Genomic DNA, 26773 nt, shown 5'->3' with positions numbered 1-26773 from the left:
TTTTACAAGTTCACAGCTGCAGAGGCATTTTGCCTCAGAATGACTCATACCTCAAGTGTCTTCTATACCTGATTTAGAAGATATTTAGATAAGATTTGGGACTTAAAGTTGATGCTGGAATGGGTTAAGATTTGGGGCTGTTGTGATGGGGTAAAGGTATTTTGCATGCTAGAAGGACACGAATTTTGGGGACCACAGGGAGGAGTTTTGGGGCTAAATTTTATGCCCCCCAAAATCCATATGTTGAAGATGTAACTATATTTGTAGACAGGGTTTTTAAAGAAGTAATTAAGCTAAAATACGGTCATTATGGTGGGCTCTCATCCAACATGACTGGTGTCCTTATAAGAAGAGGAAATTAGGGGCCAGCCTGGCAAAGCCATGCTGTGGTAGGCATCCCATATATAAAATAGAGGAAGATGGGTGTGGATGTTCGCTCAGGGCCAGTCTTCCTCAGCAAAAAAAGAGGAGGATTGGCAGCGGATGTTAGCCGAGGGCTAATCTTCCTCAAAAAAACAAAAACAAAAGCAAAAAAGAAGAGGAAAATAGCCACAGACGTGCACAAAAGAAAGACCATGTGAAGACAAAGGGAGAAGATGAGCATGTGCAAGCCAAGGAGAAAGACCTCAAAAGAAACCAACCCACTGATACCCCTATCACTTATAAATATATATGATCGATACATTTATCAAAATAAATAATGATAATATGGATCATGACTCATTGACTAAAATGGGAAACTGTGGTCTCAGATGTCTAGCACCTTGATCTCAGACTTCCAGAACTCTGAGAAAAAAAGCAACTGTTGTTTAAGCCACCCAGACTGGATACTGTGTTACCGCAGCCAAAGCAAACTAAGACCCTAAGCCTAACTCTTGAAGCCATTCTCCCACAGGAAATCTGAAACCTTGCATCTCAGCTTTTAGAAGCTATCCCGTGGTAACAATGGCATATGGTGGTTGCATGTGGATACAGGAGGGAACTAAGTTTCTGCCAGGTCAATGACTGGGGCTCTGTCCTTGCAAATCAGTGTGTTCTCAGCAAACGCCAGCAAATCTTAATATTGGCCAGGACTTGTATAATAAAAAGGTTATATTTTGGCCAGAAACAAATACAAATCGATTTCTCTATTATGCTTACTGATGCTCCATTCATTGAATAAAAACTGGCCATCCATTTCTAGACCAGTCTCCAGCGCCACTGTATGGAAATCGTCCAGAGAGTTAGTGAAAACTGTCTCAGAAGTGCATCTGAGTAAAGACGATCTGCAATAAGAGCATCTGGTTAGCGCACAAAAAAGAACAGGAGATCGTTAGGGGACTTGGATTTCAACAATTCTGGCTCTGGTGTCCTTCCAGCTTGGACCTTCAGCAACACCCATAACTGCAACACAGGTCACTAAATCGCCAACATCCGCGCCTAGCACTGAGCCAACGGTGACTAAACACTCCGTAAAGGAAGTACTCCGCTACTTAGGCACAAAGGTGTTATATGAGGATACAGAAGAGACGCCTAAATCAGCTTGAAGAAGGCGGGCCAGCTGCCACGAAGATGTCAAAGCGAGGCTCAAAAGAATGAAGCGGAGGGGACCCACCACTCACGCACCTGGCTCCTGCTGTGACCACACCAGTGGGTCAGACCTCTCCTCTGCCACCCGTCTCCGCCCCCACCCCACCAAAGAGCCTAAGTTATTCAGTAAGTGATCAATATGGCTACTTTTAGATGACTATAACTGAAAACGGTAGGTATTATTTTCGGATTGTTCTAAGTAAAAATCAATCATGATGCGTTCATTCGTCTTTTCTCCACCTTCCTTGAAAGCCTGCAACACTCTGACATTACCATTGCTGAGAAAACAGGGTCCTGTCACGAGGAAAAGTGTGATTTCAACTCCTGGCCCCAGGCCGCTGAGGGAGCTCCCTCCCGGGGTCGCAGTTCACAGACTTCCGGTTGACCCCGGGTTCCGGCAGGAGCGTTCCCCCAAGGCGGCAGCCCCGGGGCTTCAAGCTTTATTCCTTCTCCACATGCAAAAGCAGTAGCCCGAGCAGGACGCAGCTCCCGCTCCAGCCCGCAGGTGGCGGCCTGCAGCCGACGACGCCTCGGGGGGACGTAGGCTCGAGGCTCCACGTGGGGGCGCTGTCGTCTGGCCCGCGGGCCGCCCTTCTCCCGAGGCGGAACCCTCTGGCTGGCTCTCCGGTTTCTGCGGGTTTCGGAATCGGCGCGCACCCGGCGCTTCCGGGCTTCCGTGCGGGCTGCGGTGGTTGGCCGGGCCCTGGGAGGGACGCTCGGCCGAGCGCCGAGGAGCGCGGGTGTTTCCCGCGGCGTCTCCGCCCCTCGGCCCCTGTTCCTGGTCGGGGCCGCGCCGGCGTCCGAGGAAGGCGGGGGCGATGGTCCAGATGGAGACGCAACTACAGAGCATTTTTGAGGAGGTGGTGGTGAGTGGACGGCCGGGGAGCGGGGGCGACGGCGGGGCCACCGAGGGGGAACGAACGGGGAGACCGGGGAGCGGTGCGAGTAGCAGGCCCGGCCGCCTCGCCCCACCGCCCCTTTGTAAGACACGGTGTGCGCGCAGGGGTCAGCCGTTCTCCTTGCGGACAGATGCAAGGGCCCCGCTGCATCCCCAGCGCCCTCGGAGACAGGCCGGGCAGGTGGTGGTGGTGTCTGCGTGCTGCTGCTGAGAGGGACGCGCCCTGTGTTATATTGTAATGTTTTGTTCCTGGACCCCCCTGCCTTCTTTTTCTTCTTCTTCTTTTTTTTTTTTTTGGTAATTCACATCATTTACTTTTCTTTTTTTACAGAAAACGGAAATTATAGAAGAGGCTTTCCCTGGGTGAGTATATGCATGGCAGATTTTCGTGTTTTTACGTGAGCATATCTTTGTAGGATTTTCTTGGGTTGATTTTGGAGGTTTATAGGATCCACTGTTCTGGTTATGTGGAATTACCTCTTTTAAGACTAGTGGTAAATCATGTGATTTCTGTTTTTTTAGCATGTTTATGGACACCCCTGAAGATGAAAAAACAAAACTAATTAGCTGTTTGGGGGCCTTCAGACAGTTTTGGGGTGGTCTTTCTCAGGTGAGCACTGCGTTTTCAATACATTCAGCTGATAATTTTTGACTCCTTTTTTTTAGGTTTGCTTTGATGTTGCTATTAAGATATTTCTGGAAGCGGAGAAATAAATGTCATCACCTTTTATTTGTCTATTCTGGTTTCCATTTGTGTTCTCCCAGTGGAGAATCTGTATTGAGAAGTCAAGTTGATGACAAAGCAGTGTAAGATGTTCTTTAAAATCTCCCTCATGTTAGATTATGTAAGGTCGTTTTGATCCGATTCTGATTTTTTTGGTGCACTTGAAGACAGCTGTGTTAGGGATTCTGAAGGATAAAAATTTCATTCATTTACTCAATAAAGGAACTGACACAGCATTGCTACAAAGATGCTATAATAAAGATGCCATAGGGAAGATACATAGATGCCACAATAAGGATATAAAGGTTCTGTAATAAGGATGCAAAAATATAATAACGATGAGGATAGAGCAGTAAAACTTAGTAGCAAAGAACAGTCACCAGAAAACATATCCACGAAAAAGACAAAATGTGTGGTCTTTAAAGAGCTGATGTTCCTCTAGTGCATTATCTCCTCAGGGGGCGTTATGGGTAGGAAAATGAGGACGGTTGGCAGCTGAGCCACTGGCATGGATCACAGACATGGATCACATAGAGGCAGTACATTCATTTTTTTACATTTGTTTTCATTATTTTCTAATAGGTAATATATTCATATGGTTCAAAATGGAAAAGGTGCTAAAAGGTGGACCCAGTGAAGTCTGCCTTTCATTTCTCTTAGTTTAATCACCTGTTTTTTCCCTGTCTGAAGCCAGTATCCCCCGTTTATTTCCTTTGAAAAGTATTTTATGCATATAGAATCCTTTTTATGGAATGTTCCCATAGTGTGGACACTGTTCATTGGCACCTTGCTTTTTTACTCTTAGTATTAAATTCTGAAAGTAATTCTACATCGATCCCTTAAGAGTTACTTCTGCCTTCCTCCGTTTCTTGCTTTCTTATAGCAGGCTTTCTTATATGGCTGCACCTTCCTTTATTTAACCAGGACCTACTGACTGACGTTTAGGTTGCGTCTTACCTTCTCCAGTTTAAACAATACTAATAATATACATGGGACACAATAAATTCCTGGAAGTGGTATTGCTGGATCGGAGGCTATGTCTACTTGTAATTTTTATAGAATTTGTGTAATAGCTTTTCAAAAGGGTCATACTAATTTATACTCCCCCAGCAGTGTGTAAGGGTATCTGTTCTCTATAGTCTCACAGTAGGGTGTTAATGAACTTTTCTAAAGTTTCTAAAACATGAGAAATTTTATCTCAGTATGGTTTATATTTTGCATTTCTGTGAGTGATGTTGAATATCTTTACAACATATTTTAATTTTTTAATAATTCATTAAACATGAGTTATTTTATTAAACATTAAATGTGAGGTAAGGTATGGCTCTTCTCTTCAAGAAGTTTATATTCTAAGAGGTGAGCCAGGAAAAAAATAGACATTTATAAGTCAGCATTATACATTCAGCAGTAGAAGTGTGTATGAAGGACAGTGGAAGTGCAGAGGGGCAGGACATAGGGAATCTTCTTGAGGGTGTCCTAGACGACAGACTTTGATATGGTCACTATAGTTTGGTATTATATTTAGTTGTGCAGTTCTAGAAATTTGATATGTCATTGGGTCCATAATTGGGCTCTTAGGGGTTAGATTCACACTAAATTCTCATGAGGCCAATGTACTAACTCATAATGAGTTTTTCCCCCCAGTGACAGGAATATTTATTTCTGCCCTTAGGAACACTGCTTACAATGCTTTATGCAATCTTTATTAAAGTTATCTATCGACCATGAATATGTTAAAATCTTATTCTTTTTGGAGGTCCCATGTGATAAAAATAGTGGGAGTTTAATCTATATAATTATAAGATTTAAAGCTTAATATGACTGAAATACTAAACCTGAATTTTTTCATTTTTTTTACTTGTTTTCATCCACAAATATTTATAGTGGAGTATCTTATTCATAGTCTTGATGTACTCTCAGGTGTAGTCTTAGCTGTTTGTTAGCTACAGAATATAACTTTAGACCTAAAATATAATGGTTTTCTAACTTTCCAGGAATCTCATGAACAATGTATCCAGTGGATTGTTAAATTCATTCATGGCCAGCATAGTCCCAAAAGAATTTCTTTTCTTTATGACTGCTTAGCAATGGCAGTTGAGACTGGCCTCCTTCCACCCAGGTATGTTTACTTGTGGGTATGAGCAATCCAAAGAGTTTTCTTTTTTTTTTTTTTTAATTAAGGTTATGGAAGTTAACATCCTTGTGAAATTACAGTTGTACATCATTATTAGTCTTGTTGTAGGTACACCACTTCACCCCTAGTGCCCTCCCCCCACCCCCCTTTCCCCTGGCAACCACCGATCAGTTCTCAAAGAGTTTTCTTTTTATTAATATTTGGAAATTGATCAAGGTGGTTGTAGAAGGATAAGGGAATGAAGAAGGAAAGTAGGCCCAACAAGTAATCCTCCATAATACCTCAGGTTTTAGATTTCTAGGATGCAGTATTCTTAGAATTGAATACTTAAAGGCTCAAATCCAGGCAGGCTGTGAGAAGCTAAGATGACTCACTTTGATGAACTTTTTCCAGTTATGTTTTCCTGCGTGATGAATTACCTCGACACTCCGTGGCTTAAAACAGTAGTAATCATTTTGTGATTAACACTCATGGTTATGGTAGTTGGGTAGGCTCAGTAGGCAGTTTTTTCTTGGTGTCTCATGATTGCTATCAGATGGTGGCTAGGGCAGGAGTCATGACTAAGGCTCTCCTGTTCATATGTCTGGTGGTTAATACCTGGTTGTCATCTGGGACCTCAGCTGGAACCCACACGTGCAAGTCATACAGTGTCCCTTCTGCCAGTCTTAGGCCTGCCCAAATTTAAGGCGAACGAATGTAGACTTTCTCCCCCCTCTTCATGGGAAGAGTATCAATGTCACATTTCAAAAGTGTGTGGGATCAAAAATCTGGTTGCGGCTATCTTGGAAAAATACAATCTGCCACAAACTGATAGATGGTAAACATTCAACCAATAGCTTTTTAGATTTCTTTCTAGTAAAAGTATAACATAATTAATATCATTTAGTTCTACTCTGTGTTTAATCTTTCATACAAGTAAAAAATGTAAAATACTGTATGTAATTTTTTTAAAGTGTTCTTGAGTAATAATGTACCTTTATCAAAAATGCTTACTATGACAAATACAGTGTCTGGAGTATGCAGACCTTGGTTATTAGAGAAATTGCAAAATTCTGTCTTGTAACTGGAATGGGTATTCCTATTTTCCAGGATGGTTTGTGAATCCCTGATAAACTCTGACACTCTTGAATGGGAAAGAACACAGCTTTGGGCCTTAACATTTAAACTGGTTCGGAAAATAATTGGAGGAGTGGATTACAAGGTACTTTTTCCTAATTATAAGAAGTAATCACTTTCAGGCGTTGATTAATTTTTCAGGGTATATATCTTAATTTCAAATGGAAGAAATGAAGTGGAAGCTATCTATTTTTTGTTGTATTTCCTAATGGGATTTAAAATTGCTCAATGTTCCCCACAGCTTCTCTGCCCCCTCCTAACATTCTTAAAAATGCAAGTGAGGGGTCAGCCCCATGACCGAGTGGTTAAGTTTGGTGTGCTCCACTTTGGCACCCCTGATTCTCGGGTTCAGATCCTGGGCATGGACCTACACCACTCATCAATCATGCTGTGGCAGTGACCCACACGTAAAGTAGAGGAAGACTGGCAACAGCTGTTAGCTCAGGGCGAATCTTCCTCAGAAAAAATATAATGCAAGTGGGTAATGTATTTTCATGATGAGTAGGGAAGTCACCAAGCAGACTCGGGGTCCTTCATGTCAGAGGTCTTATCATGTCGGGCCCCTTTCAGATGAAAGAGCACAGAGCAGTGCTGTGTGGAAGGAGAAGGTATGTAGGCCTCAGCTGATGAAGGGAGCAAGTCCTGCTGCACCTCTGCCTCGACTGCCCTTGGACATGTGTTCTTCCTTAGCTCGTGTCTTCAGCACTCTGTTCTTGACCGAGACCAACAGGACTCACTCTCCACTGTGTGTCGTAACACAGCTCAGGCTCTCCATAGTTGCAGAAGCCATTCTACTCCATTCTAGCCACTTTTGCTAGTGTGCCTTCGGAAAGAATTGCCAAATCCTCCCCCTTTGCTTTTTGTCTGTTTTTCCTTAAGTCTAAAATGACAGCTGATCATTATTGATTTAGATCATTATTTAATACAAAATTAATTCCAAGAATCTCTGATTATTTTCTCTTATACTTCAGTTTCCTTAGCAGATTAATATTGCAGTTTTTACCTTCTTCCTTGTTTGGTGCTTTATAATTGCTTCTAATTTCTGTCATGTGTATGTTTTGTCTCTTTTTTACAAGATTGATCATATAGTTTATACTCAAGACATGCATGTTGAATGAAATTTCTTCTCTATATATCAGATTCTGCTCTGAAATAACACAACAGGTAATAGGAATGAGGAAATGACCAGTTAACGTAATAGCCTTGTTGGATAAGTTTGAGGGAGTAAGGTGTGTGATGGATGAGAAGCGAGTAAAGTTAGAATGCCAAAGGGGGTGGGCAGAAAGGGTCACCTGCCAGGAAGTGTAATATTATGGCCCATGTTTTCAGAGTATTTTCAAGTTCCATTCAAGCGTATTTCTGTCTATATACACAAGTTAACCTTTTTTGACCGTTGTAACAATAGAAACTCTTCCAGTATTATGAGGGTCAAAAAGTTTAGCAGAGTATGGAAGGTTTAATTTTCACTTCTAAGTGACGTTTCTTCATATTGCAAGATATTCTTCAGAGTTCTATTTTGGAACATGACTCTTCTCTTAGGTTGACGTTAAGGAGTTGAATGTGAGCTCTGATTCAGGGAGATGAAAGGTGTGACCTTGAAGCTAACAGTTTTTTCTGAGTGTATAATCTTGAAACCTTTAGATGTTTTAATTAGCACAGGGGACGTTACTGAGTTTTAACCTATGACTTTTTTCTTATTATCAGGGTGTTCGAGATCTCTTAAAAGTGATTTTGGAGAAAATCTTGACGATTCCCAATACAGTGAGCTCCGCGGTTGTACAGCAGCTTCTAGCAGCAAGAGAGGTAATTTAGATGTCTCTAATTCATTGATCATAACCCAAAAAATGTCTAGTTTTGGTGCTGGCCAGTGGTGTGGTGGTTGGGTTCGTACACTCCAATTCAGTGGCCTGGGGTTCACAGCTTCGAATCTGGGGCACAGACCTACACATCACTCGTCAAGCCATGCTCTGGTGGTGTCCCACATACCAAAGTAAAACAGAAGAAGACCGGCACAGATATTAACTCAGGGACGACCTTCCTCAAGCGAAAAGAGGAAGATTGGCAACAGACGTTAGCTCAGGGCCAGTCTTCCTCACCAAAAAGGAAAGAAAGAAAAATATCTAGTTTTATATAGTTTTGTGCTTTTAAAGCTTATAGTAGTTTGTGAAATATTCCTTTTGTTTACTTCTACAAAAATCACTTTTAGTTTTAGAGATTCTATTTTACCTTGATTATATTTCAAGTTTTACTTTGTTTTTTAATTATAAAAACAACAATATAAATATTAAAGTACTTTCAACCGTTACAAGACATCAGCTTATGGACCACTTAAAATATCTTTGTGCTGTGTAACTAATATTGCAAGATGTTACTTTGGTGCATTACTCTCCTATTGGACTCAACCACTGTTTAAAGCATTTACGATGTTATTTAGTAACCATCAACAATTCATTGTTTATTAATCTTTACTTTCAGAGATTCTTCACATATAAGTGAATTCCTTTATGTTACAGTTTTAGCCCAATAAATCCGTGAAATAATATCTCTGCTTTTACTATCTTTGTTGTTGTTGCCATTCTTGCATTTAAAGGGCTTATTTGTGGGACTAGCCAAGAATAACAACACTGTCCTTTTGTTTTTCTTAGGTTATAGCATATATCTTGGAAAGAAATGCCTGTTTATTACCAGCCTATTTTGCAGTCACAGAGATCAGGAAACTGTATCCTGAGGGAAAACTTCCACATTGGGTAAATTTGAAATTTTCCAAAAGTTTTAATAGAAATTTTTATCAAAAATAATAATTAATCTTATTTTTTCTGTATTTATTTTTGAAAATGGTCACTTTTATTGTTAGATAATTTTTTTTTATCATTCTGATGTATTTCTTTCATTTATCTGCTGTCCTGTTGAGATAGTTTGTGTACCAAGTGATAAAATATACACAGCTTCATCAGATAGCTAAGGACATGGTGCTGTGACTTGGCTGAGTTCAGGGACAGGTGAATGGGTAAGTAATTGTTTGAAAGGAAGCAAAAGAGAACTAACTCTTGAGTATATTTTATGTGCCAGGCATTGTACTAAATCTTTACTTATTATCTCGTTTTATGTAAATGATTGTTATATTCAGAGCAATCTTGATTTTATTTTCATATTTATTTGGTGTTTGTCTTGTTCTGTTTTTAGTTACTAGGAAACCTGGTGTCAGACTTTGTGGATACGTTCAGGCCCACAGCAAGGATAAACTCCATTTGTGGTAGGATTAACATTTAAAACATACTGAATAGTACCTAATTTTTAGTGATCTGACTGTTGAACAAAGTTGACAGATGGTGTCTCATACATGTCTCGTCATTTTAGTGACTCTCTTGGAGCCTCATAGTAGCCTTTTCCTTGTTTTCAGGCACTTTGTGAGTAGGTAGAGGGAGGGAAAAGCGACTGCCTGGCCTGGACCTAAGCCTCAGGTAGAACCGTTCTGGAAGCTGTAGTTCCTGGCAATCAGAGGGAACTTTTAACAGAGCTAGTAAAGCTCCGTGGAACCTCCAGGCAGCTGGAAGTGAAACAGACCTGTCCCCCTATAGCCTCAGTACACAGGACAATCAGGCTCTTCCAGCCTGTTCCAGTTCACGGCTTTGCTCTGTGCTTCATTTATTTTGTTTTCCATTTTTTCATGTTTTGTTAGATTCTCAGAATTTTCTTTTAAAAATAAGCATGTGATTTGGCAATTTTTGCAGTCCCCATGTATACTTCTGAATTATTTCTAGAAATCATGGTGGCCTCAGAACTGTCTGGGAGTGTAGACCATTATTTAGTTAATGACCAAATTTTGAGCACTTCCTTTGAGCCTGGTGCTGTTCTAGACATTGGAAGTAGAAAAACTACAAAGACACTAGATGATAAATCTCAGGCTTCTAGCTTTTGTGACTGGGTGTATATTGGTATCTTTTAATGAATTATGGAAGTGGTGCAGGTTTGGGAAGGGTGATGATGAGTTCAGTGTTGAGCTTGAGGTGCCTGTGGGACATCCAAGTGGCATATTCCTCAGGCAGATATTTGAGCTGATGATCCTCTGCTACCTCTAAGGCCTCTGGCTGCGTCATGCTTAAAGTTAATCATGTTGACCCCAGACTGGAGGTCTGCAAACTTTTCATAAATGGTGATATAGTCAGTATTTTAGGCTCTGAGGGCTACACAATGTGTTGTAACTTCTCAACTCTGCGATTGTAGTGCTAAAGCAGCAGTGTTCCAATAAAACTTCACAAAAGCAGTCGCCAGCTGGATTTGGGCTGTGGATTATAGTTTGTTGACCTCTGTCCTGGATACTTGGACAAATGCAACATTTTTGAGTTTGGAAGGCCTATATGAATTTGTCTCCAACCATCTGTACAAAAAATAATCAAAGAAAATTCGCAGACATCTAACTAATTAAAACATCTTTTAAACCAGTACCTGGTTCAGCATAGATATTCGTTAAGTATTTGTAGAGTGAATGAAGGACAGGCATTGCTGGGCTCACATTTACGTCAAAACATTTTTTGTGATACATACAGGCCGCTGCAGCCTTCTGCCAGTTGTAAATAACTCCGGTGCCATTTGTAATTCATGGAAATTGGATCCTGCGACTCTTCGTTTTCCTTTGAAAGGCCTTTTGCCATATGATAAGGTATGTTGCTAAATATAACGGAACTTTTGGTCCATCTAAGTCTTTATCCTGGATTATATGATGTGATGCTAAATTGTCTCTTCATAGACTGAAGAAGTAAATATTTAATGAAAGATAGTTTAAGGTTTATCATGTGGTTCCAGTATCCAGGTATACTTGTGGTTCATGATATTGCAGGTATTTATGCTCCACTGGTTGCCCTGAGCTAACATCTGCTGCCAATCTTCCTGTTTTTTCCCTCCTCAAAGCCCCAGTACTTAGTTGCACATTCTGGTTGTAGGTCCTTCCAGTTCTTCCATGTGAGTACTGCCACAGCATGGCCACTGACAGATGAGTGGTGTGGTTCCACGCCCAGGAACCGAAGCCGGGCCACTGAAGCGGAACGTGCCGACCTTTAACCACTAAGCCATGAGGGCTGCCTCTGCAATAACCCTTATTCCTCATTCATCTCCATGATGCAGATGATCAAACTGAGACCCAGAGTCGGGTAGTAACTTGACTAAGGCCCCAGCTTTAGGAAGTAGCAAAGTCAGGATTTGAACCAACACAGTCTGATTCCAGAATCTACACCCTTAACCCCTGTGCTCTCAGATTCTGTGTCCTCTCCACATTTGAAAATAGTGTTTGTGTTTATTCATGTGTGAGAGTGATTAGAAACTACCTCCTTTCCTCTGATTAGATTTCCGAGCAGAAAACCCTTGCCTTCCAGTGATGCCTAAGACTTTCGTGTGCCTGTAGCTGAAGTCATTTCTAACTGTGTCCTCTGTATGTCTTTGAGCAAGTCCCTCGCCTCAGCTACATCACTTATCAAATGAGGGACGGGAACAGGTGAACTGTAAGCACTAAAATCCTATGATTTTTTTTCCCACTAGATACTGCCTACTGTGTGAAGGTAACAAGTGCCTTTAGAGGATTTTTTGATCCCAATTTCAAATTATTTGAATTAATATTTATTTTGATCTTGAAGCAATAATTTTCTTTATTTTCTTTAAAGGATCTGTTTGAACCGCAGACTGCTTTGTTGAGATATGTATTGGAGCAGCCTTATTCCAGGGATATGGTCTGCAATATGCTAGGTTTAAATAAGCAGGTACTGTACTATGCTGCAAACCTAGTAAATTCTGCGTAGAATCTGCACTATTCTTTTCTCTTTTCTTTGCTATAGCTAACAGAGCAAAACAGTAAAGAACTATTTGGTGATTTTTTTTTACTATATGGTTTATTAAACAATGTATTGTTCCTATCATTTATATATTGCTTTAAGAATGTTTAAATTAAAAAGGAGATATTTTAAAAGTTGGTTTGTTTTGCATTGCTTTTTTTTCTATAAGGCCAGTTTCAAGTATACCTTTTGCCAGAGAAACCTACACATGACTGAACCGTAATTTTTGACTTTTTTTTGTCTGGGTGTCTATTTTTGTAACCCTTGGTGTCTTCAGCGTGGCCTCATTGCTGATTTTTCTTTTTCTTTTTGGTGGATGTTTGATTTTGGTGGTTGAACATGTGGGAGGGTTTGTGCTGACTCTGGGTTCCTTGAAGCTGGCCTCATAGTCACTGTTTTGTCTTTTCTTTTTTTCTTCCTTTATTTTTGTTCTGTCCTGTCTTGTCCTGCCCATCCTCCAATGCTCTAGACCTTGAACATTGCTCAGGTATGTTCACAACCTTACTGTTGTATTGTGACTAACGATACGCTGGCCGCTTTGTAGCCACTGATTCCATTTAGAGAATACATGTATGGTCGGGGCTTGAAATTGGCAGGACCATGCTGAGACCAAGGCCACTAAAATGCATTTCTTCTTGGGATGTGAGAGTTGTTTTTGGTGGATTGTTTTTGGTTTTGGTTTTTGGTGTTTGTTTTTTTAATATTCTTTTTTTTTTTTTTTTTCAACAAAGAGACAACACCTGGCACCCAAGAAAGCCTGTCATTTTTTGATGGGTTGTTTTTCCTTCCCACTCCATTTTACTGTTTTTCATACTTTAGGCTAAAGCTAGCCTGGTGGACTTTTGAGAAATGGAAAGATTTGTGGTGGCCTTCATCTTTCCAGACTATTAAAACAGAAATAAATAACAACATCAATAAAAGTACTTATGTTGCTTTGCCTTAAAACAAAAACAAATTAAAAACAAAACAAAAAAGAGAAAAAAAGCACTTTAATAGAGATATGTTACTTTTAAAAGTTGGAGTGGTAAACTTTATACAGGAAAGGTTTTTTTGGAAACATGGGGATTGACTAAGAAATGTCACACTCTTAGGTGACCCCACACCTGCTTGACAAACACCCTTCTTTGTCAGTCTTTGCCAGAAGTGTCTTCCTCCTAGAGCGAGCCTCTCAGTTGAAGCTCACCTACAGCGGGAGAAAAACACTGGCCGAACTTTATAAACCGAACTCTTGTACAGTCCCAAGTCTGTTCCAGGACTTTTCACCTTTGAGATTTTAAGCAAAATAGTGGTTCCAATTATTTTTCTTAAAATTTTTTGAGCCCAACATATTAAAATAGACCAGCTTTTTGATTTTAAAAAGACGTTCTTGTCTAGGTTACATAAAATAGCGTTACTGTTTGCAATACTATAGTGAAGGTTGTGCCAGTGCTTCCATTTATAAAGCCCTATTTTTAAGGACATATAGCTTGGCCATAAAACTTGCTCAGTGTTGAAACTTTGCATGCCAAACCTCACCCTAGTAGCAGTATCTCTTTTATTTTAAGTTTTTTCTTCTGAAAACTTTACCAAGTTTCCTTGTTTGGACAAGCCTTTGTACACGTGAAACTGAAACTACTCACACTACAGTATTGATAGCTACCTCCTGTAATCTGTCAGTTTAACATCTTAATACCAAGTCATTAATTCTGATCAACTTCACTTGAGTTAGAGGTAAGTATTCAGTTCACTTTGAAAGAATGCTCCATGCTATGTCATAAAACTAATTTTTGCAATGAACTTTTAAGTCATTCTTGACTCCATTTTTTTACAGTTTGGTGGATAAATGTGCCCATGGTCATCTGAGCTGCAAGTACCTTCCCCCAGAATATCCTGAGCCGTCTGTAGCATTTTTCTTTTGGGGAGCAGCTCTTCTCAAACTAAAAGTCGACAAAACTCAGAGAAGAGTATTTCTGATCTGATCATTTTAATAAGAAGTTTCAACCTAAAGTTTATGACTAAGACATAAATCCGTAAAAAATAAAGTTTATAATGGAAATGCTGACAGAACATTATTAGTATTGGTCCCACTGCAGTGTAAACATTGTCAAAATTCACAATTCATCAGTAATTGTTTTGGTAGAAAACTCTGTAATGAGTGGGCTTGGAGATGGAAGATATATGCTGAATTGAGTTGATATTTTTACCACCTGAAAAGCAGAGTAGAAAATGAGAATGCACAGTATAAGAAGCATATGATTAAAAATAGACAAGTTATCACATCTTTTACCATTACAGAACTATATCCTGCACTATACTTTTCTTGTCCTTTCTCTAGCAATGCAATAATTTACTTAAAGCTTGAAACCTTTTAAGAGCTGTCCATATTGCATTTTCCAGTAGGAATTGGGCTATATTTAATCCTAAAATCGGTTGCATTCAGAAGGTCATAAATAGCCCAGCTCTGTGACCAGTGAGGAGGAGTGTTCATAGTGGAAGACTCTTGTTTTGTGTTTTTATGCAAGGGGTTGTGTTCTTTCTACTGATTAAGAGCCTTACAAAATAGATACACTCCTCAAGCTCTTGTTTGGTGGCGTGTGAACTCTGGCTACCCTGAGACAGTGGCGTACTAGATTAATCCCTCAGTTTGTCTTTGAAAGGCACCATTGAAAGTAGTAGTAACGGGCATAAGGCTCCAGTTCTGATTGGCAGAGAATATGATAAATGACATGCAAAGGGATTTGTCTTTCCAACTTGTCCTGAATAGGTATTGCTTTAAAATTGATTTCTAGCACTGAAATAATGATTTAAAAATTAAACCCACCTAAGTACAATATGTTAAAATTTCACCACAAAAGCAGTGCCACAACTGTTATATGAAAAGTGTCAGAGGCCACTTAATATAGGATATGGTTACTATGACTGAAAAGCATTCTCATTTGCCGTTTGAAATAGTGGTGGGAAAGAATCAGGGGCATGGATGGAGGTTAATGTTAATATTTCTATTGAGGGCTTGTGCCTGATTTTCAGCTTTTACCAAAGCTCTATGTTTCCAATACACTTCGAGCTATTATGCAGAAACTGAATTGCTAAAATACTGAATTTAGATTCTTATTGCTCAAACAAATTTTAACTAAATATGTGTAGAGATATGATGTAAACTAACTTATATGCCTATGTCTTGAACACTTAAATTTACAGAAGCTTTTAGAAAGTAAGTTGTGAATTTCCACAGACATAGCATCCACTAGCTTCCAGAATTATAGTAGCTGTGACTGATAATTAACATTTATTCACAGATCATTAAACTGCTTTATAAATTTTCATTTGTTCCACTTTGTACGTATCTTTTAGTAATCGAAAACTAGAGCAAAACATTATTCTAAAGTAGTTAGCAGTATAGATAATTTTATATTTCAGACTTTTCTTTCTTTTAGGTATTATTAAAATTGGCAACATGTTTAAGCTATTGCTAAGCTTGGTTTATGAAATATCCTTGGCTTTAACCAAAGACACCTGGGAAATATAGAGTTAATCCTGATAGATATTCTGCTACCCTCAGACATCAGGGCATTTGGCACCACAGACATTCCTAACTGATTTAATTCTTAATAGAAAATTTGGTGGTAATCCCAAGTCATGGTATGTATTGAAAGATCATCAGCTTTAACTATAAATTTCCTGGTTGTTCATACTTTGTCAAAATTTTAATAGTTTTGGTTTTCCTCTGTAAATCATTAACTGTATGACCATCACAACACCCCTAAAAATACGTAGGTAAAAATCAAGTTTCCTAAAGCAAATAGCTAATATTAAAAAGGGAAACTCCAAAATGACTCAGGTGCTAAAAACCAATTTTATTTAGTTTGCTCTTTTTTCCTGAAGCAGATTGATGGAAGACCATCATGGATGGAGGAATAGATGACAAATTGGTTAGTTTCCAAACTAGAAGCAAATTCCCATCACTAATGAAAAATTCCTACTGGAAATCCTGGCTTTACTTCTTTTCACAAATTTTTCTGACTCTTGTTACTTTGAATGATCTCACTCTACATTTGTGTTGTCTGACACATTTCTTAGGTTGTTGGTGGTTGGCAGAACTAGTGAATTTCAAGCCCTGTACACAGTAGTTTTGCATGCTGGTTTAAGAAATAGTTTGTAGTGTTGTCTGTTGCACTTTGCTCTGCTTCATAATGACAATTACATCTGGAGGAAAAATACTGTAGTCTCAACTGGTGGTGTTAATATTGCTATTCGTAAACCTGTAATGTGGTTGAACTGTGATCATGGCATTGTGTTTTTGGAAACAATATGAAACAACCATTGATGCTTACTGTTTTGGATAGATGTTTGTTTTATTTGCATGCTTTAAGAAAGTGCAGCTATATTGGAGCTTTACAAGTTTGGAGCTGGCAAAGAGCATGCAAAAGAGGGGATGCTATTCATTACGTTTTATTTTTTTTCCAAATTTCTCCCCATTTTGCATTTTTCCCCTAAATTTAAAGAAATCATATCCCTTTTTCATGGCAAAAGACTAATAATCACATCTAAAGTTTAGAGGGGAAGCATCTATATTAGTAACTGTATTCACTAGAAAGGCTTCCAGCAGCCTGACCAGTAAGTCATATAACATATTTTATAAAGGAAATATGAAAATGGCTTAAAATATGGCTTAACATATTTCTTTTGGTAAAAGTATATTTTTTAAAATCACTTTTAAAAGCATAAATCTTTTTGCCTCTAGAAAGGGAAGTTGCATTTTCATTTTTAGTGTTTAAACTCAATTCTTTTTCTTGTTTTAGATTTTAAAATAGTCTAATTTAAAATTAAAGCTGCATTATGTTTGGCTTCTGAGAGGGAGGAGCAGAGATCAGTTTTTTTGTAGAGGAAGTTTCAATTTCAGTATCAGGATCAATACCACGCATTGAAAAACAGGCATTGAGTAATCTGGCAGCTATTTAGGTATACATCTGTACGTAAAGTTAGGGTAAACAAAATAAATATATTCACACACTGTTTTGTTTGCTCTCCTATCCAGTATTTGATTCTGGGAAATCCCGGGTTTTCATATTTTGAGTTAGATTGCAAAATTAATACTGCTGTCCCCATTTCATATGCCTTTTAAATTACCTTTTTCCAAAGGATAAATAACAAAGTTTTCTTCCGTGCAGTGCCCTTTGTCAAATCGAAAGGATGACGTCTGTAGTGAAAGTCAAAAGTAAATGGGAAATCTGTTTTCTATGAGACCTCAAACTAATTTTTTAATGAAACTCATCCTCTATGATAAATGTAACATGATGCAGCTTTAATAGACTAAATCTAACCTTAACTTTCTAAGTTCAACTTCATTCCATGCTTCTCAGCCTCTCGTCACGATTAATGCCCATTAACTGGTAACTTCTGAAACTAACCGGGAGGCTTTTGGAATACTGTATTTAATCTCTACCCTACAGCACAAGCAGCGCTGCCCTGTGCTGGAGGACCAGTTGGTGGACCTGGTGGTTTATGCCATGGAGCGATCTGAGACCGAGGAGAAGTTTGACGATGGGGGCACAAGCCAACTCCTGTGGCAGCATCTCTCAAGTCAGCTCATTTTCTTTGTGCTTTTCCAGTTTGCAAGTTTTCCACATATGGTCCTTTCTCTTCATCAGAAGGTCAGTACTGAGTCTTTTGTCAGAGCCACTTCACCTGTTGATTAGTATGTTTTAGACTGGTGTGGACCTTGCCTAGTGACTTCAGCAGTGGCAGAAGTTCTGAGCCCTGATTTCTGATTTGTTCAGTGCTTTTATGGTTTCTTAACTTTTCACTGTCCTGTCACTATAAAAACTGGATTCAGTTATTCATTCCACATATTCACAGTGCAAAGACCAGAGGAGATAAGATGAAAAGGCACTGTAGTACCCTCAAAGAGCTCCTTACTAGTGGGAAAATATAGGTATAAACAATTTGGTTACAATTTAAGAGTTCACATGATAGAAGCATGTTTCCCTGCAATGGGAATGAAGGAGAATAGTTCCTGCTAAAGAAATCGGGAATGGCTTACTTAAAGGACGAATAGAAATTTACCAAAAGGAAAAGATAGGAAAGTGTTTATAGCAATAAGATTATCGTTTGGAAAGGGATAAAAGGGTCTGAGAACTGGAAAGAAAAATATAAAGGGGAAAGCTGGTGAGATGAGGAAGGCAAGAAGACCAGACATGGAGAACTTTATATGGCCATGTGTTTGTTCTAAAGAGTTTAGATTTTCTTTGGGAGGCAAATGGGAGTGGAGGGGATGACGTCATCATAAACAAATTGAAAAAATTACTGCTGGTGGCCACATGGAGGAAGACAGAGATGTAGAGATGGCTGGGACCAAAATCAATGGCAAGGAAATTCATAAGGGAGCTACTGCAGTAGTCTGGGTGAGAGATGCTGGAGGCCTGATCCAGGACAGAGGGGAGGAGCCAGAGACCAGGTGTGCTGCTGGGTGAATAGGACTTGGTGACAATGGTAACAGAGGGAGTCAGGAGTCCAGGATCTCTCACTGGTTTTGACTTTGGCAGTGAGTGGAAAGTTAGAACAAGGAATCCAAAACAGAGAATGGAAGTACGAGAGTAAATTTTGGGGAAGAGTTGGTTTTAGTCATAAGGTTTTAGGCACACCGAATGGGAATAAAATAAGTGTTGTTATATTTATAACATCTCTCTACAGCATGGATTACTTTTGGGAAAATTTTTCATAAGAGTTGTTAGAATCCTTTCAATCACCACTTACTCCCCCACCCCCATTGATTTCTGTTGTAATCTATAGGAGACCAGAAAAAGTGTTTTTTGATAACCAGTCCTTGAGGATTTTAAGTTTGAAAAAACATCCTTTTGGCATATTAAAGTATTCTTTGTGTTTTGATGAGATATTTTTAGTAATTATCCCATATTAAACTTGATTCTCATGCACACATTATCAACTTAATTATGTTCTAAAACATTAAATTTTTTTAATCTTTCTTTTTTTATTATGAAACATACTTTTTTTTTAGATGTTCATCATAATGTGTTTCAAATTCTGTGTAGATTACATCATGTTCACCCCCCAAAAGCTAATTATAGTCCATCCCCTTGTATGTGAGCCTAACCTCCCCTTTGGCCCTCCCCCCCTTCCCCTATGGTAACCAACAATCCAGTCTCCATTGCTATGTGTTTGTTTGTCGTCGTTTTTATCTTCTACTTATGAGTGAGATCATACGGTATTTGACTTTCTCCCTCTGACTTATTTCACGAAGCATAATACCCTCAAGGTCCTTCCATGTTGTCACAAACAGCCAGATGTTATCGTTTCTTATGGCTGAGTAGTATTCCATTGTGTATAAATACCACATCTTCTTTATCCATTCGTCCCTTGATGGGCAACTAGGTTGATTCCAATTCTTGGCTATTGTGTATAATGCCGCACTGAACATAGGGGTGCAGGTATCTTTATGCCTTTGTGTAAAACATTAAATTTTTGATATGCATAGTTGTTTTAGGGATCAGGAAGGAAAGCTAATATTAAAATAATTTAAAAGACCTTGCTTGGTGTGTCTTGAGTTGAGACTAAGTAATTAGTAAATGCCAAAGTTGGATGCTAACTTTCTGAGAGCAGATTTCTCCTTTCTGTTTTCTTTAAATTTGACATCCATCTCTTCAACTAGCTGTCTAGATGTGTATTTAAACGTCTTTTACAGTTAGCGGGGCGAGGACTGATTAAAGGCAGAGATCATCTGATGTGGGTTCTCCTGCAATTCATTTCCGGAAGTATTCAGAAAAATGCGCTAGCTGATTTTCTCCCTGTCATGAAGCTCTTTGACCTTCTATACCCAGAAAAAGAAGTAAGTTTACTGCATAGTTAATGTGGTGAGTGAATTATGTCTAATTTGTGTTTAAGGGTTTTAGTGTGATTTTGTGAAAAGGACTCTGGATTTGGAAGTTGGAAACCTGAGTTCTTTTCCCAATTCTGTGACTAACCATGATCATGGGATGGACATTCAGTTTTTCTTGACATTAGTTTACTCAGGTAATATGAAGAAATTCAACTAGGTTATTTCTGAAGTTTATCTTAAATCACAGTTGAACGTCTATTATGTCAAGCTATTTCTCTACATTGTAAATAGGTTTACAATTTTAAAAAACATTAAGCTGTTTTAACCTATACACATTGAATGACCAAATAACATCAGTGTCTGTTAATATCTTTTTTGTTTGTTTGCCAATTGAATATATCCCCCAGTGTTTTAGTATATAAGATGCTTTGAGTAAAATATGGTATATATTGATGATTGCCATTTTTTAAGAAACATGTTATTATGGAAATTTTTAAACACACACAAAAAAGTGGAGTGAATAGAAAAATAAACTCCTGTGTACCCGTCACCAAGAAATATTCTTGTTTCATCTTTCCTCATCTTTTTTGTTACTGCTGGACAATTGTAAAGCAAATTCCAGAGGCACAGTTTTAAAGTAAATCCATGTCATTTCACCCGTCAGCATATAATGTGTTTGATGATACTCATTTAGATTGTGGATTTCGTAATTTTTATGTTCTTGAAAAGCATATATGTGACTTTTAGAAATTACGTTTTCAGTATATTTATCACATTCAGTAAGACTTCATAATGATGTGTTTAATTTTTAAAGAATAAAAGTTTTTAAATGATTGTGAATGCTATGTGGCAGAGAGGGAAAAGCTTGAGTAAGCACGTGTGAATTTCTGTTATTTTTTTGGCAAGTAAAAACAATCTTGTAATAGTTTCAATATTCTATAGCTGTTAGATCTTCTGATTTGTATTACGGAATAGTCAAAGAACAACTGGATCTAAATTATACAGGATATTTTAAAAAGAGATATATCAGAAGTGGATTACTAAAATACATATAATTAGTTAATTCTTCTCTTTCTTATAATGTGCAAATTGCTATTTTTCAGTATATTCCAGTTCCTGATATTAACAAACCCCAGTCAACTCATGCCTTTGCAATGACCTGTATTTGGATTCATCTCAATAGAAAAGCCCAAAATGACAACTCCAAGCTACAGATTCCAATACCTCATTCCCTAAAGCTTCACCATGAGTAAGTTTTTTGTAGCTTGACAGTTAATTTTTTACTTAATAAATAGTATATTGTAGACTAATATTAGTCTTGGTATTTGTGTGAAGTATGGAGATCTCCCCACACCCACAGGAGGTAAGGGTGAATATTTAATGTGTATATCGTACCAGGAGAAACTGACCAATGCCTGCATCGGAAAACAACTAGACGATTAGCTAATCCTGTTTATATGTATGTGGATATATGTTTTTTAAATTTTCAGGTCTGATCTTTGCTTTTACATGTTTACCTTAAAGTTCTTAATTTCCAAAAGTATGTGAAAATGTTTCAAAATTTCTTAAGTACTGGCATTTAAACATGATCTGGTTGAGATATCTTTCACTCCCTGAGCTGTGAGGATTGATTGAGCTGGTCTGGCTGGTGTACTCCCTTACCTCATTTCCAAAGCTGTGATTACTCAAAAAAGATGCCCTTTTTAGATAGGACTGGGCTTCAGTCGGGCATTAGGAATAGCTGACTTCCCCCCTGGAACTTCTGAAAAGGACTGCCAAATAGGAGACGAGGGGGTACTCACAATTCACATTTCATTTGGCTTTCATTTTATGAAACCCCTTAACCGTCTTCTCATAATGACTTCTGTAATGAAGGCATATTGTTGTGCTTAAGCAGATAGATAATAAAAAGAAACCTAGTTCCTCAATTTGTGAGTTATTTCTTCATTATCTGAATCTTAGTGCTATGTATATAGTGCATACTTAACAAATATCCATTAATTGTTAATTTATAATTACTTCTATCTGAAATGCTATTCAAACTTTTAGATGTGTTTCCACTTTACATTTTGGGCAGAAACTATAATATCTGTAGGAATGAAGATAGTATTAGTAAATAGTTGGGTGAAATTAAACTTTTCTAAAAACGTAAGTTAACTTTCTGGAAATTATTTGCATTTTTTCTGTTTAATGGAATTTAAAATTGTAGGTTCCTACAGCAGAGTCTTAGAAATAAAAGCTTACAGATGAATGACTATAAGATTGCCCTGCTGTGTAATGCATACTCTACAAATTCAGAATGTTTTACGTTGCCCATGGGAGCTCTGGTAGAAACTATTTATGGAAATGGAATTATGAGGATCCCTCTTCCTGGAATGAGCTGTTTGGCTTCAGGATCCATTACTCCCTTACCAATGAACCTTCTGGATTCACTGACAGTTCATGCCAAAATGAGGTGTGTTCTTTTTATTTATTTGGTCCTGTGTCAGGAAATTGGTATCAGTACAGTACAGACTTGATTTTATGATTATGTATGTGTGTTTATGGTCGGGTACATTGTAAAAAACAGTTTTATTTTATTACAAAAATGATAGTGTTTATTATAGGAATTCTAGAATATACAAGTCAACCCAAAGAAAATAATTGTTGTAATGCCTCCATGAGAAATAATCATTGTAAACAGTTTTTGAGTCTTTTTTTTTTCTATGTATAAATATATGCATTTATGGAGGTTTTTTGTTTTGTTTTTACCTTACGCGCTTTTACTTTAATGCTATTTAACCACCTTTTTCCCCATAGTAATCTGTAAAACACCTTTTTGGGCCAATGTTCTTCAAAAACAGCTGTTTTAATTGCTACAAAGAAGTTTTTTGTGTGGCTATATATGATTATTTAGCCAGTCTCACTTGTTGGACATTGAGGTGGTTTGTAATTTCTTAGTGTAGATGGCTGTGAAGACGGTCTTTATGGCTGTCTTTGCACCTGTCCATAACTGACATTTTCATTAAACAATTTGCTGGAAGTACAGTTGCCGAGTGCAGGGATGCAAAAACTGTAATGCCCTTTATTGTATTGATTACAAATAGGGGCGCTTTTAGAATCGACATTACGGTTTCTAAGACAGAAAAGGCTCTGTTGGGTATGATCCCAGCACCTCAAGTTCCCCTAGGAGCTAAGGCGATAATGTAAGTGAGAGACACCTGGTGCTGAGGGAAGGCGAGCCGGATCCTAGTGCTCAGGGAAGCATGTGCATATGATGGGAATTGCGGCCGGCTGCAGTGTGCTGGGCTCATCCCATGGTGCTGCCACTTGAGCTAATTCCTGGAATGTGTAAGAAGGCAGACTAGTGTAGCCAGCTCTTCTAAATTTTCTTGAGAAGGGCTAGAAATCCAGATTTTTATTTCTAGTCTTTCAACTCTTAAGTATCGGCTCAAACTTCAAACACTGTAGGTCAAAGAGAATGCACCTGTGGGCCTCCAGGTGGGGCATCAGTTCTAGAAAAGCCATGCTCTTTTTCACATGGTAGACACTGTGATGGGATTGTACGTGTGCTTTACCTGCATGTGTGACAGAGAAAACCCCGTCAGAACCTAACATTTGGGTCTTAGCAGTGACTTATTAAGTAATTCTATAACAAAAGTTATTTAATTTCTCAAATGGTTTTAGTTACATATTTGAAAAACAGACTAAAACCATTCAAGCATGTTCTTATTTCTCAGTGAGCAGAGGGCTCCTGACGCTCATTGAAAGTGCCACAGAGACCAGGGCCAGGCTCAGGCTCTGAGGGCATCACTGCCAAGTGTCCTACACAGCCAAAATGATTGACAGGGAGCTAATTCAGATAGTTAAGTTCAGATTTATGCCGGGTTCCCTATAAGTAGAGTAACTCCTGTATGTGTGTCAAAAATGGGAATTTTTATTTTCTTTCCGTTTGTTTCTCCTCAGCCTTATTCACAGCATTGCTACCAGAGTGATAAAACTTGCTCATGCAAAGTCCAGCGTGGCCTTGGCTCCTGCCCTTGTGGAAACTTACAGTCGTTTACTGGTCTATATGGAAATAGAGTCTTTGGGCATCAAAGGATTTATCAGTAAGATGGGACTTTCTGGTGTTTGTAACCATTAACCCATTCATTAATTCAACAGGTACTCTTATGGGTGCTGGGGACTCAGCAGTGCACAGAAGCCACTGTCGTCATAGAGGTCACCTGCTAATGAGGGAGACAAAAAAAGTAAATAAATGAAATAAACAATTTATCAGGTGATGTCTTATAGAGAAAAGGAAAGCAAAAAAGGATAGGAAGTGTGAGCGTCAGGGGAGTGAGTTGCATTTTTAATGAAGTGGTAAGAAAACGGCTCAGTACTAGGTGCTTGGGATACAGTGAGCAGGACAGACTGGTCCCTGTCCTCATGGAGTCCTTGGTCCTGTTTGCCCCCTTTGCTGTGTGTCTTGCTGGTTGGCCCAGAGGCAGCAATGGGAACTAAGTCTGAGTGGCAGCAGGGCAGCAGTTTTCCTGCAGTCCAGAAGACAGATTATAATGTCTGTTAGTTACTCTGCAGTTCTAAAAAATAGGTACTTTCTAATATGGAAGTGTTTTTGTGATTCATGATAATCCTGACTTTTCATCAATACAGTATAACTTTAATTTTAACCATAGTTACTCTTCCTCCCAGATAATTAAGAGTTGAATCAAACTTTCTTGGGAGAGAGGAGGGAATAAGAGCAGATATGCTGCAATTTGTATATCAAAAAGTGATTCTCATGCTTCAAAAGGATGGGAAAATTAACTATAAAAATAGCTTAAAAGAGAACTGAGAAGTGAGGAAGGTAGAGTAATTTTTTTTCATATCTTGTCTCTTAATTTAGATTTCCAGATGAACTTGAGTATCATTTGTCAAATTGCAGGAAAAAGCAAACTTGGCATTATAATTAGGATCTGCATTTTTTTCTTACAATTAAAATATAAATTATGGAGAAAGAATAGAAAATATATGTGTATATGTGTGTGTGTTCATGATCAAATCTTTACATAGATTTTACTCAATGTGACTTTTCTTCAAATAGCTTTTAATGAGTAGCTTTTAATAATTGGTACTTTAAATTGTCTTATTCCTCAAGGTCAGCTTCTGCCCACTGTTTTCAAGTCTCATGCCTGGGGGATCTTACACACACTCCTGGAGATGTTCAGCTACCGGATGCACCATATTCAACCTCATTACCGAGTTCAGCTCCTGAGCCATCTTCATACTTTGGCTGCAGTTGCACAAACAAACCAGAACCAGCTCCATCTCTGGTGGGCTCATGGGAAACTGTCTTTCCTTAAGATTTATTAGAAACTTTGTTGGAGATGGGGAACTTAATCCTGTACTTTGTCATTTTTTTTCTTCGTTTGTCATAAAACTCTCCTTCTAGAGTATTTTAATTTCAGTATAGAGGGAGTCGAGTCCAGTTTTTTAAACAGAAACTTGTTAAGATAGTTGAGTCCTTGCCGTGGGGTCTTGGAACTGAGAATAAGTACTTCCGAGGCCTTTGACATTGTGTTCTAACTCAGCCCTTTAGAATACTGGATTTAAATATACTTCAGATTATGGTTAAAGTAGCATGTCATTTTGATTTTGCTCTAATTGAAAATATATTTGAGATAGAAAAATGTAGTTTTTGAAATGCTGTATATCCAGATGAAATTTTTTAGTCCCACCGGCTACAAGCTATCTTTTTCAAATGTGTAAAAATGTCAGATGGTTTTCACTGTAACATTTTGGCTCCTCAGATTTTTTTAAACAAAGTAAGGAAAGCTCATTCTCACAGAAGAGTTCTAATCAAGAAGAGAAATTCATAGTTTGTATGGTTTTCCATTATAATTAACCTAGAATTAGATTAAATTCTATAATTCTGAAATTTTATAGGCAAGTCAGCTTCCTCATGTTTCCTTTTGTTCTCTCCCGTTTCAGTGTGGAGAGCACTGCGCTCAGGCTCATCACAGCCTTAGGTAGCTCGGAGGTCCAGCCGCAGTTCACACGCTTCCTTAGCGATCCCAAGACGGTGCTGTCCGCGGAATCCGAGGAGCTGAACCGAGCCTTGATACTGACCTTAGCTAGAGCAACTCACGTGACAGGTACGGTGAACATGCGACCAACAGTGACAAACACAGATGAATTTAAGTGTGCTGTGTTCCTGCTGACGATTAAGGGAGTCACATGCAGAAAAGACACTTTTCACTTGTTCAGGAAAAAAACAAGTGTTTTGATAGCTTCACCATTTCAGTTGTTAGTGTGGGTTCTTCTGTGTACCATCATTTTAACTAGGCTGAGCGTCAGCTTTCAGCCATCTTAAACGTCATTTTTTTTTAAAGATTTTATTTTTTCCTTTTTCTCCCCAAAGCCCCCCGGTACATAGTTGTATATTTCTCGTTGTGGGTCCTTCTAGTTGTGGTATGTGGGACGCTGCCTCAGCGTGGTTTGATGAGCAGTGCCATGTCCGCGCCCAGGATTCGAACCAACGAAACACTGGGCCGCCTGCAGCAGAGTGCGCGAACTTAACCACTCGGCCACGGGGCCAACCCTTAAACGTCATTTTTAAGTTAGTGGATCTTGAGCTTTTTGGTCTCAGGACCACTTTACACTCTTCAAAAAAGTAGTTGAAATTCCCAAAGATTTTCTATTTATATGGATTATATCTATCAATCTTTACTTTATTGGA

General features: G+C 38.6%; 2 protein-coding genes across 17 annotated transcripts in view; one reads left to right on the top strand and one right to left on the bottom strand.

Moving 5' to 3' along the window:
* ENPP3 (ectonucleotide pyrophosphatase/phosphodiesterase 3) overlaps window positions 1-2107 on the bottom strand; it is an 88042-nt gene extending 85935 nt beyond the window's left edge. For 2 of the 7 annotated variants that reach the window (XM_070557156.1, XM_070557162.1), the window contains exon 1: window positions 1843-2096. The gene's annotated coding sequence lies outside the window, so the exon portion shown is untranslated. Of the gene's footprint in view, window positions 1-1842 lie in introns of all 7 variants that reach the window. The other 5 variants (XM_070557159.1, XM_070557160.1, XM_070557157.1 and 2 more) reach the window with 4 other exon arrangements.
* A 4-nt stretch (window positions 2108-2111) lies between these two features.
* Window positions 2112-26773, top strand: part of MED23 (mediator complex subunit 23) — a 39473-nt gene continuing 14811 nt past the window's right edge. Inside the window, exons 1-18 of one of the 10 annotated variants that reach the window (XM_008508183.2) lie at window positions 2112-2435; window positions 2799-2830; window positions 2990-3077; window positions 5186-5310; window positions 6415-6526; window positions 8146-8244; window positions 9087-9188; window positions 9625-9694; window positions 10989-11101; window positions 12096-12191; window positions 12733-12750; window positions 17693-17893; window positions 19942-20085; window positions 21180-21325; window positions 22286-22531; window positions 24022-24164; window positions 25193-25367; window positions 26026-26189. In XM_008508183.2, coding sequence (XP_008506405.1) covers window positions 2388-2435; window positions 2799-2830; window positions 2990-3077; window positions 5186-5310; window positions 6415-6526; window positions 8146-8244; window positions 9087-9188; window positions 9625-9694; window positions 10989-11101; window positions 12096-12191; window positions 12733-12750; window positions 17693-17893; window positions 19942-20085; window positions 21180-21325; window positions 22286-22531; window positions 24022-24164; window positions 25193-25367; window positions 26026-26189 — 2122 coding nt within the window. In that variant the 5' untranslated portion in view covers window positions 2112-2387. Of the gene's footprint in view, window positions 2436-2798; window positions 2831-2989; window positions 3275-5185; window positions 5311-6414; window positions 6527-8145; window positions 8245-9086; window positions 9189-9624; window positions 9695-10988; window positions 11102-12095; window positions 12192-12732; window positions 12751-17692; window positions 17894-19941; window positions 20086-21179; window positions 21326-22285; window positions 22532-24021; window positions 24165-25192; window positions 25368-26025; window positions 26190-26773 lie in introns of those variants that run through there. The other 9 variants (XM_008508184.2, XM_070557143.1, XM_070557147.1 and 6 more) reach the window with 9 other exon arrangements.

The sequence above is a fragment of the Equus przewalskii genome, chromosome 9 (assembly GCF_037783145.1).
Source record: "Equus przewalskii isolate Varuska chromosome 9, EquPr2, whole genome shotgun sequence".
NCBI classification, from domain to species: domain Eukaryota; kingdom Metazoa; phylum Chordata; class Mammalia; order Perissodactyla; family Equidae; genus Equus; species Equus przewalskii.
This window is presented reverse-complemented; position numbering and strand designations above follow the sequence as displayed.